Source organism: Stenella coeruleoalba, assembly GCF_951394435.1.
Source record: "Stenella coeruleoalba genome assembly, chromosome: 10".
NCBI classification, from domain to species: Eukaryota; Metazoa; Chordata; class Mammalia; order Artiodactyla; family Delphinidae; genus Stenella; species Stenella coeruleoalba.
The window spans coordinates 52187284-52205673 of NC_137156.1; the positions used below are offsets into that span (position 1 = coordinate 52187284).

The 18390-nt window shown below is 50.6% G+C and overlaps 1 protein-coding gene across 5 annotated transcripts in view; it reads right to left on the reverse strand.

The window, feature by feature from the left end:
• Positions 1-516: 516 nt before the first annotated feature.
• OSBPL10 (oxysterol binding protein like 10) overlaps positions 517-18390 on the reverse strand; it is a 295403-nt gene continuing 277529 nt past the window's right edge. For 3 of the 5 annotated variants that reach the window (XM_079933429.1, XM_079933431.1, XM_079933430.1), the window contains 4 exons: positions 11931-12117; positions 8537-8719; positions 5029-5182; positions 517-2337 (listed from right to left, as the gene is read on the reverse strand). In XM_079933429.1, the coding sequence (XP_079789555.1) occupies positions 2293-2337; positions 5029-5182; positions 8537-8719; positions 11931-12117 (569 nt within the window). In that variant the 3' untranslated portion in view covers positions 517-2292. The remainder of the gene's footprint in view (positions 2338-5028; positions 5183-8536; positions 8720-11930; positions 12118-18390) is intronic. The other 2 variants (XM_079933428.1, XM_079933427.1) reach the window with 1 other exon arrangement.

Sequence of the window (18390 nt, forward strand, 5' to 3'; positions counted from 1 at the left end):
TGGATGGACCTAGAGACTGTCATACAGACTGAAGTAAGTCAGAAAGAGAAAAACAAATAACGTATATTAACGCATATATGTGGAACCTAGAAAAATGGTACAGTTGAACCAGTTTGCAGGGCAGAAATAGAGACACAGATGTAGAGAACAAACGTATGGACACCAAGGGGGGAAACTGGCGGTGTGTGTGTGTGGTGTGTGTGTTTGGTGAATTGGGAGATTGGGATTGACATATATACACTAATATGTATAAAATGGATAACTAATAAGAACCTGCTGTGTAAAAAGTAAATAAAATAAAATTCAAAAATTAAAAAAAAAAGCCAAGAGGATGATTACTCCAGGAGTCAAGACAGTGTTACCTCTGGGGTCCAGGAGCAGAATTTTGTAGGGGCACAATTTTGTCGGGGCACAAAGGTGGCTTTTAAGGTATGAACAAACAGGTTTCTTTCCCTAAGCAGTGGGTACCTGGGTGTTTATAATTATTCTTGAACAGTATTATGTTTCGTGTACATCTTTTTTATATATTTCACAATTTTTAAAAAGGCAAAATGAACCCCCCCTCAAAAAAAAAATGTGACCCTTCTCCATTTTTTACTACCCAGATGGTTTATACTCTGGTATACGACTGGAAAATCTAAAAACACCACAGTGATTACTTTTCCGTCTTCTCACTGAGGATTTTCTTCTCAAAATAGCACCTATTCCACTTTCCCTCTCAGAAATAAAATGGTTCCAAACACTTTACTCTCCTGGATGTTTTAAGACGATGGACTAGAACAAGCCTACATTATGGTTTTGCCTGGTAAGTCACTTCTCTCAAAACAAGACTATTCACTAGATGTGACCTTATGACCTTGTCACAAAATATCCACACATGATGTTTTGATGAAAATATCATTGCTGTTCATATCAAATTAATACTAATCCATAAAATTTGAGTTCACTCAGAGCCACCAATTCCAACAGAACTTAGGAATCCCTAAAGAGAAAATACAGACACACAGATAAGTATAGTATTTAATCGAAATATATTTGTCTAATATCTACAAAGTGTGAACAATTGGTCTTAAGAAAGCAGACAAAAGGCACAAAATTAGTATTACTACAGAGAAGCATTCATGCTACTGGATTGTATAAATATTCTCATTAGAGTGGCACAGTAAAAAATAAATTAAGCATTGAGCAAAGATCAAATACTTCATTTTCTCCTTGCTTTCTTATATTCTGGTCATGTCTTGACCTCATTTGTAAAGGCTGAAGACTGAAACTGAACTGAAACCATGAAACACTTATGCAGGCTTTATGGATGTTTTAATCACAGTGGTTTCCTTGCAGAATTCGGGTCAAACAAGAGGTGCACTTTAAAAAAAATCCACAGGATATTCTTTTCTCTTTCCCCAAATGAAATATAAGATTGAGGCTGTGGTGGTGCACCTTTGCAAACACTGCATGTTTGCAATGCGTGTATTTCATTTCTAAAGCCCTTTTTTCAAGATAAAAGTAGTGCAGTCTCCATATGACTTGTTTTCTACCATGAAAGAAGCAGCTTCTGAAAATTGTATGACTAGAGCTTTGAGCGTGAGAAATTATCAGAAAGCTTCTGGGGCAAGGAGGTGGGAGGAACATTCCAAGGTAGGCCTGGCTCTGGGCTCTCCCAGGGGTGCTCCATCCTGGAAGGCTCCGGCATAAACCTTTAACAGCGTCCTGCCCGCTCCCCATCCAGCAGGAAATGGCAGTTGATCTGTCTTGCATATGGACAAACAAATGATGACTTGGGAGGGGAATGGGAAGCACAGCGATTATTCTGAAATGACAACCACCTTCTACCAGATGGACAGCAGTAGGGCCACGCCAGTTCACCTTTGTTTGAACAGGAGTTGTCAACTGGAGGATACTTTGTGAGTGCAAAAGTATTTGGCAAAGTGAAAAGTAGAAAACTTCAAACCTCATTGATAAAAAGGAGCTCATAATTACCCACTTCAATATTGTTAAGTGCACTATTTACATGTGTAATAATATCCAGCAGACATAGCGCATGCGTGTGAACATACAGTGTGCCGAGAGCTTGCACACAGACGTGTGTGCACACGCATGCCCCAAATGGCTCTTGAATAAATTCAATCCCATAGTAGAGTCTGGGGGTGCATTTTTCACAGTACATAATTTCCCTCTCAGGTACCATGTCTTGAACGCAAGAGGTCTCAGGGAATACCAGAAGAACCTTGATACTGTACCACTTTAATTCCTCCAAAAACAGGACCGTTTCTGAAAGTTCTGCATCTCCACCCATTAGTGTGCCTTCCAAAGCGGATTGAAGTATACCCAGCCGTCACCCTGCAAGAGAGAGGAGGACACATCATTACTTGGAGACCTGTCGGCGAGACAAGGGGAGAAGCAAGGGTATCCCCTGCTGCGCTAGTACCACACAGTACCATGCAGTGCTGGTTACCATCTATCTGTTCGGGACCACCAACCTGTGTGCCGGCCTCTCCTGATGTCTCACAGCCAAGCCATGCTGGTGGTCTCACCACCCCTCCTCAGCCCGGCTGCTTTTTAGAGCCCATGGGATCTTCGTATCTGGCATTTGGGAGGAAACCCCACAAAACGACCGAAGTAACGAGGGGGAGGGCTTTGTTGGTTTACATCAAGATTAGTTGGCCAAAAAAAAAAAAAGGCCTTTGGGACAGGAGAAAAAGGAGGGTAGTTGGACAAATGGACAGGGAAGAGAAAAGACAAGGGCCTGAATAGGAGGAATCTGCCCAAACCAGTGACTTTTACCACCCACCAGGCTGGAGGGGAGTGCCCAACAAAGGGCACACGCAAGGCCGCAGTCAAAAGACATCAGCACACACAGGAGAGGACACCAGTCAAATACCAGAGAGAAAAAGGCAAGAATCAAAATGGTATGCAATCTGGTGCTAGACTAGAGGGATGTACTGAATGGTAATCATGCTGGTGCGGGGATGATTTGTATTCTTTAAATATCCTCAAGCCTCCTGTTATAAACAGACTGGCTTTTCTTACACCCTATGGGAGGAAAACGATGTTTTATGGTTGTTGTCATTTTACTTTTTTTTTTTTGTGGTACGCGGGCCTCTCACTGTTGCAGCCTCTCCCGTCGCTGAGCACAGGCTCCGGACGTGCAGGCTCAGCGGCCACGGCTCACGGGCCCAGCCACTCCGCGGCATGTGGGATCTTCCCGGACCAGGGCATGAACCCGCGTCCCCTGCATCGGCAGATGGACCCCCAACCACTGCGCCACCAGGGAAGCCCCATTTTACTTTTTACTGTGCAACTTTCCACAGAAGCCGGGCAACCTAGTTGTCTCAGAGAGACAAGATCCGGCAGAAGGATCCCTGGGGGATTCTGTGATGGTTAATTTTATGTGTTGACTGGCTCTGGATTAAACATTGTTTCTGAGCACAGGGGAGGGGGTGGTGCTTCCAGATGAGGGTAGCATTTGAATTGGTGGGTGGAGTAATGTAGATATCCCACCCCCATGAGGTGAGCATCATGCAATGTGCCCAGGGCCTGAATGGAACAAAAGGTGGAGGAAGCAGGAACTGGCCCTTTCTTTCCTGCCTCACTCATCCTGACTTCTGCCCTCGGCTGGGATTCACACTGTCAGCTCCCCTGGGTCTCAGGCCTTTGGACTGAATCATACCACTGGCTTTCCCGCGGTTCCACCTCGCAAACCACAGATCCCATGGCTTTTCAGCCTCCACGATCTCATAATAAATCTATTTAAATTTCTATCTTCTGTTGGTTCTGTGCTGTTTCTCTGGAGAACCCTGACTAATACAGAGTCACCTCCCCTGGGCAAGGCCTCCAAACAGGGATACACTCAGAGTCTCCCCAAGAAGGCTTCCTGTCTGAACCAGCATCTGACCTTGACATCTGTGCTCAGCCCACGGCCCTAGTTCCTGCCTCTAGGAGACACGTGGCTGCTTCCTGCCCAGACCAGAAGCCCAGCTCAAGGTCACTAACTCTCCCCGCAGACCTCCAGCTCCAGGGAGCCATCCTTCCAAGGAGCAGAAGTCAGACACCAGCAGTGCCTAGGCAAGGAAAGCCCAGACTTCAATTGGCCCTTAGTGTTTAAACTTTTAAAAATTCCTTGACACCAGGTGAATATCAGATCTCATAAAAATTCTGATTTCTGGCTTCTCTTGAAGAACTGGGCCATCAGCCTGTGACGGCCTGGAGGTCAGTGGCATCCACCCTTTTAGATACAGACCCTGGGTCTGCCCTGCCCTCACCAGCCTGTTTCTCTCATTGATGCTGCCAAGCTCCTGACCAGCCTGCCTTAAAAATTGTGGCTCCGGGCTTCCCTGGTGGCGCAGTGGTTGAGAGTCCGCCTGCCGATGCAGGGGACGCGAGTTCGTGCCCCGGTCCGGGAGGATCCCACTTGCCGCGGAGCGGCTGGGCCCGTGAGCCATGGCCGCTGAGCCTGCGCGTCCGGAGCCTGTGCTCCGAAACGGGAGAGGCCACAGCAGTGAGAGGCCTGCGTACCGCAAAAAAAAAAAAAAAAAAAAAGGTGTCTCCTACACCTTTGTCATTTCCAGTTCTGTTCTCAGAATGCTGCCCGGCTGTGCCACAAACAACTGGGCACAGGGCGCCTTGCCCAGTCAGGGGGTGAGGGGCGTGTGTGGGGGTCCCCTTCCAACACCACTTCCAGCAGCAGCGCCGGGACGCAGACCCCCGCGGGCCTCCCCGGCACGTCCATCCCCCATTGGGCCCCTGGGAGGCAAAGCTCTGAAAGGGTGCTGTCATGGAGAAGGTTCCAACCCACCCAGGTGTGGAGCTGGTCTGGGAGGGGCTTCCCGACCAATCTGCTACTGAAGGCAGAGTAGCTGGGCCGTGGTCTTTGTGAAGCAGCCCCACTCCATGCCTCCCCGCGGGCGGGTACGCCTCCCTGATGGGGGAGCCACGGCCACCATGCCCAGACCTCCCAGGCCCCCCCTGCCCGTCCGGCGGCCGCGATAGGGGACAGCCCGTCCTCCCGCCCAGGACGCCCGGTACGGTCACCTCCTGGATGAAGTACTTGGGCCGCCAGGGAGTGCGGAGGTTCTCCCGCTTCCGCTCCTCTGTGCGCTGCTTCTCCTCCAGCCGCCGCTTTTGCTCGGTGGCAGCGTCGATGTCCCCCAGCCGCAAGCATCGGGTCACCTCCCGCCAGAGGTTCCTGGGGGCAGGGGTCATTGGGGACAGGGAACAGTCAGGCAGGGCCAGCAGCCTGAGGCTGCGGTCCTGGGCGAGGAAGGGCCCGAGCTGAGGATGCTGGGCTGTGGGGCAGGAGCGGGTGAGCAGCTCACTCCACAGGCCCAGGGCCCCACCTGCACCCAGATCTGAATCCCCTCTCCCCTCCCGGGCTCTGAGCGTCTAGACCAATCTAGGGAAGACTGGAGCAATCAAACTGCTCCTACAGACAAAATCTACAGCAGACCCTGCCACGGGGCATTCACCACATTCCTAAACATTTTACATATGGATTAACTCATCTCATCAACACAACACCCCAGGGATATAGATGTGATACTATCGCCCCATTGTAAAGGGGAGAAAAACAGATCCATGTAAGGTGAAGTGACCTGCCAGAGGTCAGCAGGCTGATGGATGTGAACAGTGGCTGCTCTCCCACCGGGAGCCCCATATTAGGGGTTACAGACCCTGGCGGATCCGTCACCTCCCCGTGTCTACACGCAAAGTTAGACATTCATTCATTCACTCACTCACTCCTTCATTCACTGGAGAAGGCGGCAGCTTCCCTCCTCAGGAAGCCGGGGTGCCCCCTCCAGTCCCACTCTGTGCTGGAGGGAGGGGACCAGCACTGAGGTGAAGGGGGACACTTCCTCACTTCGGCACATCAGGACCAGTCGGTATTCCGCACAAGGGAACCAGGCTTTGGGGGCATGATGTCTCTGCAGCTGGGGCCGAGCAGAAGCTCCCCGTTAGATCCTGGGCCAGGAGCCCGCAGGGGAGTGGCCAGTGCATCCGGGACAGCAGCCCTCCTGGGGGACCCGAGCCCAGGAACCGATGGGGCCCGGGCTCTGGCTGCAAGGCCAGCCTGCCCACCGCCGCCCAGCACCCCACCATGCAGAGGGTACAGTGGCACCCTGGCTCCGAACTTACACAGAAGAAACCTCTGGAAGGTGGGAGAAAGCCAGGTCCTACCAGCCTCACAGCCCTTGCTCTTTCCACCACGCCCTGACAGCTGACTTAAGAGGGGAAAAGATGGCCTAAAACAGGAAAGAAGGTGGCGAAGCAGACAGGGAGGGCTGGTGCCTGGTCAAATCAGTCTTTTCCATCACCTGAACCCTCAACACACACCTGGTGCTGAGGGAAGGACTGGGTGCCCGGACATCCAGGGTCGGGGTGCTCTCAGGGCAGGACCTCCCCTGATAAGGCCCATCATAAAATAGTGGCTCCAAATTTAAAGGGTAGAGAGCCCCAGGGACTGCAGATGGGGTGGTGAGCAAAGAGCCAGCCCACAGGTCAAGGGCTATGCCCAGACACCCACCAAGAACCCCCTGGAGGGGCTCTGCTCCGGAAGGCTCTGAACTTCAGGACAAAGGGAAAGGCGGAAAAGCCTTCAGGGCAGAGAGGGCGGGGGCAAGTCGGCAAGAAAAGCTAAAAGGAAGCCCAGGGGAGCCTTTGCTAGAAGCGGAGGTCCCGGTGGCCAAGGGCCAGGTGGTGGCTAGGCCGGGTGTGGCCAGCATTGCCGTGTGGAGGGCTCCAGCCCGAGCAGGATGCCTGCGCGGGTCGGGCTCTGAGCATCGCGAACACATTGACAGCAGTGGGCGAATGTAAGAGCAGCTTCGCTCTCCCCTTCATGGGGCAGGGGTTCCCCTCCACAGGGGCTGGTGGGGGCCGGGCCACTGTGGGGCTGAGACCACTAGGCGGGCCCTCCTTCGCCTCCTCAGGTGAGGCCTGGCACAGGTGGCTGGGCTCAGCAAGGCCATTCCCGCCTCGGAGAACAAGGTGGGCTGCTGGGTTTGTCAACAGCCCAGGTCCAGGTTCCAGTAAAGTCCACGTATGCGAGACGAGAAGAGGCGATACGCCCCTCTCTCTGGTTGCAGACTCCATCCTCCATCCATTCCACTCCCAGCAAGGCTTAATGAGGAGCAGCTAACCTACTCAACAGTCTTGGAATAACAGCTCAAAGGAATCATAGTTTTGTTGTCAACAGCCATACCAGAAACAAGCGGTGCTGTGACAGCAACCACAGGGCTCCTGATTCTGGGGTGGTGTCGTCAGAGGCCAGGGGAGGGATTCCTTCCTGTCACAGTCCAAAGGGCTGGGTTCACGCCCTCCATTTGGACTCAGAGAAGGTTACACTTTGATCAACAAGAACGAGTGGACTAATCCTACCACAAAGCCAAGTTTCCAGGACACTGCAGCCCTCTTTCTATTAAACTCGGTGATAATGTATGATTTATACACACTGGTATCCCTGCTTTGTTTCCACATAAAAAGCACCTTTCCAATTTCGTTACAAACTCTTCCTGTAATGGCAAACCCTTTCAAAGAATCATCTGTCATTTCACTTTAACCCTATATCCTCTTTCTACAGAGCAGCATGCTTTTAGATAAGAGCGGGGCCAGCAAACCGCCAGAGACTAAACGTTTTAGGCTCTACAGGCCACTTGGTCTTGGTCGCAACTGTTTCACTGCTATTGTAGCCAGAGGGCAGCCACAAACGAGATACAAACAAATGGATGCAGCTGCGTTCCTGTAAAATTTTACAAAAATCAGCCAGAGATGGGATCTGGCCCATGGGCCACAGCTGGCTGACCTCCTGGATTAAAAAATTAAAATGGCATATTTCCAGAAGATTCTGCTTCTGTACCTGCATAAACATCACTTTAAGTGGCTTGCGGGATAGTCACATGATAGAGTGAATTCACCATAATTCACTTAACTGTTTTCCAATTGTTGCACGGTTAGATGGTTTCTTTTTCTTCCTTTTGTTTTAGTTTTTTTTTAAATACCCAAATTTCATATTTAAAACCTTTTGTGAATCGAAGAATTCTCCCTTAGATGAGATTCCCAGAAATGAACTACAAGAGGTGAACTCACAAATTTAAAGCTACTGATCCACGCAGCTAACCTGCACACCTTCCTACTGGAGGCGCAGGGCAGAGAGTGTTAATTTTATCACAGCCTTGCAGGTACTGAATTTTTTTGAATTATGTTGCTAATCTGGTAAGAAAAAAACAAGTATCTCATTGCTTTGCTGCACAGCTCTTTGATTACTAGCATCTCTCTGTATTTAACTTTCCAATTAAGTAACAGACCCACAGAGTTGACAAACTCTTTTAGGACAGGCATTAAAGTCTGGGCGGGCTGTTTTCACACTCCACCCCATGACTGCAGAGCAACTAAACAAAGTGACACACACCTAAGTGACACACAGAGGACAATTCAAGTTTCCAAAGGAATGATTCCTGGCCCCTTTGCATTGGGCTTCCTCTCTGCCCCTTGGGTCAAGTGCTGAGGACAACAAAGCTTGGAGAGGAGCACATGGCCTGGTCCCCACCTGGACTCCATGGGGCCCTGCTTCTCCAGAGGTCGGATCTTCTTGGGGTACACTGGCAGCATGGTCGTGTCAATGACCTTGGTCTCCCCGTTGTTGTAGGTGAACTCTAGGGTCCCATTCCACTCCCCGTGGGCTTTGCACACAATGGTGTTGGTCGGGTTGTGCTTCACTTCTGCTGTGACCCTGAATTAATGTAAGTATCGAATAAACACGCTTTGCAAGGTTATCAGAACAGAGACCGACTTCAACAGGCATCCTCACATGTAGAGATTTTTTTTTATGGGGTTGCTTTTTGCTCTTTTGCTCAAAGACTAGCTCTTAAAATGTGATCTAATATCCTTGAGCAGAATAAAGAAAGCATCAGTGGGAAAACAGGTAGGATCTGAATAAAGTCTGTAAATTAGTTCATAGGAATGCAGCAATGTTAATTTCTTAGTTTTTTTTCAATTGAAGTATAGTTAATTTACAATGTTGTGTTAGTTTCAAGAATACAGCAAAGTGATTCAGTTACACACACACACATACTTTTTCAGATTCTTTTCCCTTATAGGTTATTACAAGATATTGAACATAGTTCCCTGTGCTATACAGTAGGTCCTTGTTGTTCACCTATTTTATATATAGTAGTGTGTATATGTCCATCCCAAAGTCCTAATTTATGCCCCCAATTTCTTAGTTTTTTTCAACTAATATTGTTTTATTGATTTTTGACAATAAATTAGATAGGCGGTTGAAAATTATACATGTTTTACACTATATTGTATACACTATATACTGTGATTTGTTTAGTTGAATTTCATCAATTTCTTAGTTTTGATAAAAATGCCAAGGTTTTATAAGAGGTTATTATTGGGGTGGAAATCACAAAACTCAGTAAAAACAAAATATAAATATCAATTAAGTGTATCTGGTCTATTGTGTCATTTAAAGTAGAACTAACTACCATATGACCCAGCCATCCCACTACTGGGCATATACCCTGAGAAAACCATAATTTAAAAAGACACATGTACCCCAATGTTCACTGCAGCACTATTTACAATGGCCAGGACATGAAAGCAACCTAAGTGTCCATCGACAGGTGAATGGATAAAGAAGATGTGGTACATATATATAATGGAATATTAGCCATAAAAAGAAATGAAATTGGGTCATTTGTAGAGATGTGGATGGACCTAGAGACTGTCATACCGAGTGAAGTCAGTCAGAAAGAGAAGAACAAATATCGTATATTAACGCATATATGTGGAATCTAGAAAAATGGTACAGATGAATATTTGCAGGGCAGGAATAGAAAAGGCAGATATAGGGAACGGATGTGTGGACACGGGATGCGGGGAGCAAAGGGGAGGGTGGGATGAATTGGGAGATTAGGTTTGACATAAATACACTACAACATGTGTAAAGTAGATTGTTAGTGGGAAGCTGCTGTATAGCACAGGGAGCTCAGCGCAGTGCTATGCGATGGCCTAGATGGGGGGGAGGGGGGAGGGGGAGGGGAGGGGGGAGGGGGAGGGGAGGGGAGGGGGAGGGGGAGGGGAGGGGAGGGGGAGGGGGAGGGGGAGGGGAGGGGAGGGGGAGGGGGGAGAGGGAGGGAGGTTCAAGAGGGAGGGGATATATGTATACATATAGCTGAGTCACTTCACTGTATAGCAGAAACTAACACAAGATTCTAAAGCAATTATACTCCAATAAAAAATATATATAAAACTTTAGGGCTTCCCTGGTGGAGGAGTGGTTGAGAGTCCGCCTGTCGATGCGGGGGACACGGGTTCGTGCCCCGGTCCAGGAGGATCCCCCATGCCGCGGAGCGGCTAGGCCCGTGAGCCATGGCCGCTGAGCCTGCGCGTCCGGAGCCTGTGCTCCGCAACGGGAGAGGCCACAACAGTGAGAGGCCCGTGTGCCGCAAAAAAAAAAAAAAAAAAAAAAAAAATATATATATATATATATATATATATATATATATATATACACACACACATATAAAACTTAAAAATATATATATACCCTTCTCCTCCCTCAAATAGCAACTAACAGTGTACATTTCAACCACCAAAATAGTGTGAGAGTCTGGGGGGAACTTTTCAATCACTAAACAAGGTCGAACCCCTCCAGCCTGGCTTCACAAGGGCCCCTGGTGGAGATGTGTGGCCCTTTGCCTCACCGACCCGGCCCGGGGGCTCCGGGTCTCAGCTCTGGGTGAAAGCAGAGCCCACCTCCCTCTCCCCAGGAGCCTGCTGCAGGTAGAGTAACACAGCAGAAACGGGAGGTGGAGGAGCCCGGGGCCTCTTTTTCTTTTTTTTTTGTTGGGGTGCCTCTCACTATTGCGGCCTCTCCCGTTGCGGAGCACAGGCTCCGGATACGCAGGCTCAGCGGCCATGGCTCACGGGCCCAGCCGCTCAGCGGCATGTGGGATCTTCCCGGACCGGGGCACGAACCCGTGTCCCCTGCAACGGCAGGCGGATCCCCAACCACTGTACCACCAGGGAAGCTCCGGTTCTTCTTTTCCTAATGGCCAAGCTCGGGATGAATTTGGTGTTTTCAAACCTAGGTCTGGAATTATTCTCCCTGAGCCTGAACACCGCCGGGAGCCCAGGCGGCATCAGGAATCCTCCCAACGGCACACAGCGGAAGGGTATCCGAGCTGTGCTGGTAATGCTTTAACAACGGGCTCGCCAGGAGGGAAAACGCCTGGTTTACAGCTTTTGCCAGTTTCTGTGCTGCCCCACCCACAGCGGATCTCAAGCTACCACTGGGGCATGAGGGGCTGCGGAGCTGGGGAGAAACGCGCATAATCAGCTCTTGGGGGCTGGTATGTTTGGCTCCAAAACGGCCCCTGAAGGTGCCTACTTTCCAGGGGACACTCCAGCACCCCACATGAACGCCATCCGGAAAAGCTTTCCAAGAAAAAGGTCAAAGATGGGGGCTTGCTTATTATCCAGTGATCTGCTCCAAAGGGGGAAATTTATAATTAGAGCCATAAAAACGAGGTGATGCTCCCCTCAAACAGCGGGCCTCTCCTTCTGTTTCTTAGGACTGCTTCCCAGCTTCCAAAAGGAGAGAAACGGTCCTGCTCTCATAGATGCAGGATTCGGGATGTTACATGGAGCTCACAGAACAACTGCATCAGTGCAGGTCAGGCCTCCGGCCTCGGAAGCCAGAGGTTAGATAACGCCAGAAGCCCTTTGTTCTCTGGGGCATATGTTCCGCCAACACATCACCAGACTGGGGAGGGTTCAAGACGCCGCCGGTGAGACATGTCATCTGAAACAGGTCTGTTAAATTGATCTTGATTTTTCAACTCATCCCACGGCTGGAACCCAGTCTTCTGATGAGACAAGAAACCTGGGGCATCGTGATCGGACAGAGATGGAGTCTCCCTGGCCCCTCCTACCTGTGGACCTTCCCCCCGTAGAAAGGCTTTGTGTGGAAGATCACTGTCGCTGAGTACCCAGTCTTGGCGCAGGTGATGCTGACTTTTCCTCCGAGCTCCACCCAAGGGATGGTGAGGATAGACCGGGCGTAGGCACTGGGCAGGGTGAACACATACTCCTCCCCATGCTCCAGGAGCCGCAGCACACCTGAGGGAGACAGGAGGGAAAGGTTAGGCTCGCACACGGGGAAAGCGAGGAGGACCCTGAGGGGTTCCAGGGCACGGAGGCCTTTTTGTCTTCCGTTTCTTGTAGCCTCCATGACCTTCCCTGAGTTCCAAAGGGCAGATTGCAACAGTTGCTAATCAAGGGAGGCGGAGCCAAGAAACCACCGGAGGCAAAAGATTAAAGGAACAGAGAAGCTCATCAAGATTAGGAGACCTGGGCTTCCCTGGTGGCGCAGTGGTTGAGAGTCCGCCTGCCGATGCAGGGGACACGGGTTCGTGCCCCGGTCCGGGAAGATCCCACATGCCGCGGAGCGGCTGGGCCCGTGAGCCATGGCCGCTGAGCCTGCGCGTCCGGAGCCTGTGCTCCGCAACGGGAGAGGCCACAGCAGTGAGAGGCCCCGTGTACCACGGAGACCTAATAGCACCTGAGACCCTGCACACACCCTAATCTTGTCAGCAACCCCATCCTTGAACCATTGCTATAAAACTCCTCATCAAATCCTCCCCAATTGGGACACACAGTTTTCGAGGGCAGGAGCCCGCTGTGTCCCCCTTTGCCTGGCAAAGAAATAAAGCTGTCCTTTTCTACTTCACCCAAAACTATGTCTCCGAGATTCAATTCCGCACCGGTGCACAGAGAAGCTGAGCTTTGGGCATCACTGGGGACCAGAAGATGCAAAGATGAGAAACCAAACACACTCCTGCAACAGACGTCACGCCTCCCACCTCCACAGAGGCCGGCCACCCACGTGCCATTTATCTATTTGCTGCATCTCTACTGCATGAGAGATGCTGAGAACACATGGTGAACAAGACAGACCCGCTCTCTGACCTCAAGGAGCCAAAGAGAAAGGTGGGCGTGAATGAAGCACTTGCAAACACAAAACTGTGACTGTGATGGGGTGGGAGGGGGAGGTGCCTGGGGCCTCCAGCAGCAGGGGCTGAGCTGGGAGGGGAGGCTTCCTGGTGGAAGGGACACTCGAGCTGGGTAAGAGTTGAGTTGGGGAAGAGGGGAGGGAAAGTAGAAGCAGGGGGAGGCATGTGCAAAGGCCCTGTGGTGGGAAGGAGCCGGGTGAGCACGGGGGTCTGAGAAAAGGGCCCCAGGGAAGAAAGGGAAGTGGTATGTATAGGTATGGAGGCTGCCCAGGTCTACAGGGGCCAGGCCTCATCTTTAAACTTCGAAAAAGCCTGTAAGGAGTTCTGCCTTTATCCTGAGAGCAGCAGAGATAACCTCAAAGGTTTTCAGGAAGTTACAAAGCAAGAGTGCACAGCTGCTGTCACCACCCGGGGGGCAGCCACCCCTTGATCAGAGGTTCTCCAGGCTGGGAGCCAAGTACTAGTCTCGGGGAGATCTGATCCTCTTGAAACAATGCAAAATGACGTGGGCTTGTCTCTTTTTCTAGGGAAAGGAACCACTTTTGAACAAGTTCTCAAAGGCTGCCGTGAACTACCCCGACAGGCGCCATCTCCCGGGGCTGCTGTACGGCTGGTGCATTGACACCCAGCCCCTGCTCTGGCTTGTCCGGTCGGGCACCCACAGGGCCCCCTCTGCTGAGGGCAGCACCTCCTGGGCCGGCAGAGGCCTGGGAACCCACATGCCTGGCTCACTGAGGTTTGCTCTGTGTGAGGGGCCTTCTCGGCCTCCCACCCCGCAGTGGGGCTTCGCTCCCTGTAGAAAAGCCCTCCCAGCTCTCTTCCTGCCCACTCTGGGCCTGCAATGGTCAAGTGCAGCAAGAGCCTCAGGAAGGTCAGTTCTGTCCTTCGGCCAGAACTATGTGACTGGAGGTGTTAGTGATGTCCCCTCCCTGGGCCCCTGGTTCCTCCACTGGAAAGAGCGAGGAGGGGGCTCCATGTGCCCTGGGGGACCCTTCCGGGCCACCCAGCACTTCCAGGGGCTTCACGTGCAGTGTCTTCTGTGAGCTTCACAACTACTCAACGCAGCATCAATTATTATCATTTTTAAATGAGGAGGTGGAAACGGAAACTCAGAGGGGTTAAGTAATTTGACTGGTCGGTACTTCTCTCTGAGACTAGATAAGCATGTCAATCAACAGAGCTAGATTACTCAGCCCGAAAAAAGGATGAAATAATGCCATTTTCAGCAACAGGGATGGACCTAGAGTTGATCATACTAAGTGAAGTAAGTCAGATAAAGACAAATATCATATGATATCACTTATATGTGGAACCTAAAATACGACACAAACGAACTTATCTATGAAACAGATTCACAGACACAGAGAACAGACCTGTGGTTGCCAAGGAGGAGGGGGGTTGGGAGAGGGATGGAGTGGGAGTTTGGGATTAGCAGATGCAAACTATTATACCTAGGATGGATAAACAACAAGGTCCTACTGTATAGCACGGGGAACTCTATTCAACATCCTGCAATAAACCATAACGGAAAAGAATATGGAAAAGAATGTATATCTACACACACACACACATGCACACACACATATACTTATAACTGAGTCACTTTGTTGTATAGCAGAAATTAACACAACACTGTAAATCAGCTACACTTCAATAAAATTAAAATAAATTTAAAAAAATCAATCAATCAACAGAGCTAGAATCTGCCCAGCAGAGAGACAGTGTATGTGTGTGTGTCCCTTTCAGCCCTGGGGAGCTCGCCAGGAGAGTCTGAGGAGAGGGGACTAAAGGTACAAAGCGATCAAGAATGCTGAGTTTCCAAAGTCAATATGAAGATGTACTCAGGAGTCACTCAATTTACCCTTAAAAACTCCTTGCATCGCCCAGGAGCCACAGTTTTTGGAATAAACCAGGCTTGTCCAGAACCCGCAACCTCACTCCCCCAGGTAAGTCCAGCAAAGTTACACCTGCTGACCCATAGACACAGGGGGCCGGTGTGGAAACCCCAGGGGCCCATGTGCGTCTGGGGGTCGTGACCTCCCCCAGGGAGGCAGGATGCTCACACATGGGCACAGGCAGGAGAGAAGACCCCCCCACCCCGAGAAAAAGCAGACTCAGGTCACTCACAATCGCGCGGGCAGGACTAAGGGGCAGAGATCGCAGCAACATTTACATCTCTCTCCTTAACCAGGAAGAGAATTGAATACATGTAACATAAACGCACAGACAGCACGGCTCCACTACACCAAATACACCGAATATCAGAGCACACTGACTTCTCCCCACCTCCCCACTCGCCAGAGCTCCCAATGAAATTACGCCATCTTTCCCAAAGCCAAGCCTTGAGCCATCGAACACCCTCCCTCTGTCACTTATCCCTCCCCGCTGTTCAGGGGGCAGAGCTGCCCCAGGTGACCGCTGAGGCCCTGTCCTGTGATGCACAAGGGTGGACCTGTGTCTGCAAGGAGGATTCGACACCCATGTGTCGCTTCTTACAGCTTGTGCTCAGGACCCTGGAAGAAGAATGGCCAGGCCTGGTATACTTTTTGTTTCCAAGCGTACTTTGTGTCTTTCCTAGAATTAGGCTGCTAAGAGGAGAGCGAAGCAGGTGGTAAAGTTCATGCTGAACAGGTCTGACACCAACAGTCAAGAGGAACCGGAAGTGGAAGTTGGAAAGAGAGAGGCTCCAGCAGACTCCCCACCCACCCCTCCGCCCCAGTTCTACTCGCAAGCCTTCGGTTCCCTGAGTGCCAGCCGCATCCTCATAGCCTCACGGCCTGTGGCAGCGGGAGGGGCCGAGACCCTGAGGAGGAGGCTGCTGGTCCCTCTGTCACCTGCCTTCAAGGGCCCAGAGAAGGCAGCTCTTTGTCCCCCATCCTCACCCTCCATGCGGATGGACTATGTGGCAGTAAAGTCCTCCCAGGGGCCCAAATGTCCCCTGACAGCACTGCCCCACCCCCGATGTCTACAATGTCCCCCTCTGTTGTCAGCCTTTCCAGCCTCTGACCTGCCGTACTCTGGGGACCCCCACCCATTTGCACATCCTGCGCTGGCCTCTCTCAGTGGGCCAGGACCACGCGACAGCCACGAGCGCCACGTGCTGAGTCTTCCTGGTCTCATCCACGAATATAAACGTGGTGAGGTAGGATCATGCCACTGATATTTTCTTCAGAACATACTTACCTGGAGCATACGCCACCATTTTTTAAAAGCCCTAGATGAGATCTTAGAGGATCATTCCAACTCCTCCGTCCCTCGCCAGCCTGGTGACCTTAAGTTCTCTGCCCCTCGGCTGCCTCATCCGTGATGCAGGGATAATGGTACCTGCACCTCACGGGGCTGTAAAAAAGGCAACACTGAAACTCAGCTAAGGGCACGCAGCCTGCTACACCGCTGGAATCCTGATCACACCCCCATCTCTTGGCAGGTGAATTCTCAGCAGCGGTACTTGGGAACAAAGAAGAAATCACAGAATCTGCTGACGGCTGATGCACATGGGGGATCCCTCCTCCCTCTCATCTTCAGAAAAACCGCTTCCAAACCAAGGTGAAACTTCCCGCAAGTCCACAGAAATCAGAAAAGTGAGCCCCAGAGCAAGGCTGGTTTAAAGCACTGGCAAGACCACACTCCCAGGCTCTTTTCTGAAAATCCATAAATGTGCACTCACTCATTAAATCACCGGCAATTATGCCTTCCCAGGACTCTTTTTTTCAGGATTGCATACAAAAATCTGTCCCTAATAATGAATAAAAGACTATATTAAAACTAGACCGCAAACGGGCTCACAAATGAAAGCTCCTTTTTAATTAGCCTAAGAGCTGAGAGAAGCTGAAAAACACTGAATAATCCATCTTTCCGGGACATAGCTAGTCCTCATGCTGGGAGATTTTTGCTTTATATCCCACAAATTGATTTATCAATAAACGTAAGGCCAAGCATTAAGATTTTGAAACTGATAAATTTAAAATAACTCTGAGGAACCAAAATATTCCGACAGGGCGTTGACTCTGGAAAGAAAGCACAGAATCACGGAAAGCAACTCCGGGGAACTGGTCTTCAGGGCCCACAGTGCCGGCATTCATGGGCAAACGGGTCCCTGCCTGTCCCCACAGACCCAATTCAGAGGCTGTGCCATTTACTGGGCGCTGGTCTGGAGTTCTGGTGGGGAGGGGTTTCAAGAGAAGCTGGACGAGCTATGTCCCAAGCGGTGAGGGTGGGTACCAAGCAGAGGCGCGTCTGCTTCCATCCACGGATGGATGTCATCTCGGGGTTGGCTCAACAGTGTCACGCTTAGGTACTTTCAGTGTCAGAGCTGAGGGACCATTCGGGGGAGGTCTCTGAGCTACAACCTCGGGGAATTCAAGGCATAATGAAGCACTTGATAATGGCATTTTATCATAGCCAAATAGGCCACAGCCTTAGGGCAATAATTTAAAATGTAAGCCCATGTATTTACATACAAAATTTCAAGTGGACTCATCTAATGTTTAAAATGAAGGGTTGGAGGGACTTCCCTGTCAGTCCAGTGGTTAAGACTCATCGCTTCCAATGCAGGGGGCGCGGGTTTGATCCCTGGCTGGGAAACTAAGATCCTACACGCTGCACGGCAGCCAAAAGTTAAAAAAAAAAAAAAGAAAAGAAAAATGAAAGGTGGGAAAAAAACGTCACTTCATGCCCTATCAACAAATGCATGGAAGGTGCTGGATCAGTGCAGGGAATGGAGTGAGGAAAGAAAAACATCCCACCTCCCCCACCCGCCCTCCCCATAACCCACACCCCAAAGGAACCCTGAGGACAGGAACCAGAACCTTTGGCTTCGAAGTCTGGGGATTCTTAGAAGCATTTTGTGTGAAAAATCAGAAAAATTGTGTGTTACAGAGCTCACATTTAATTAGCATGAAAGAAAGGGGGACGTAGCTACTGAAAGGACTGAGACAAACTTAAAGCCTCACAAGAATGAGAGATGGTCCCCTGACCCTCTCCAGGCCCGTCGACAGCAGGAATACATGGGGGTGGGGAATGGCCAGGAAGGGGCCTTCCACAGTCTCTCTCCAGAATCTTCCTTCTGCTTTCTTCACTGAGAAGTTCTAAGTAGAATTTTCAAGCAGAGAGAAGAAGTGAGGGCAGCAAATGCCAGCTCTGCTCCAGGGATGCTACGGCCGAGGGTCTCAGCAGAGGGTGTTACGTGGTGTCCCACACACGCACAGCCTTAAGAGTTTGTCCAGGGCTGTGCAGAGTGAATGAAGGCTGCAACCCCTACCGGCTGCCTGGAAGGAACAGGGCAGCCGAGATCCCGAACATCAGAGGCCGACCCTTCACGCGACACAGACACGCAACACATACAAGTCTCCAGGCTTTACATGCCAAGCTTTAACCTCAG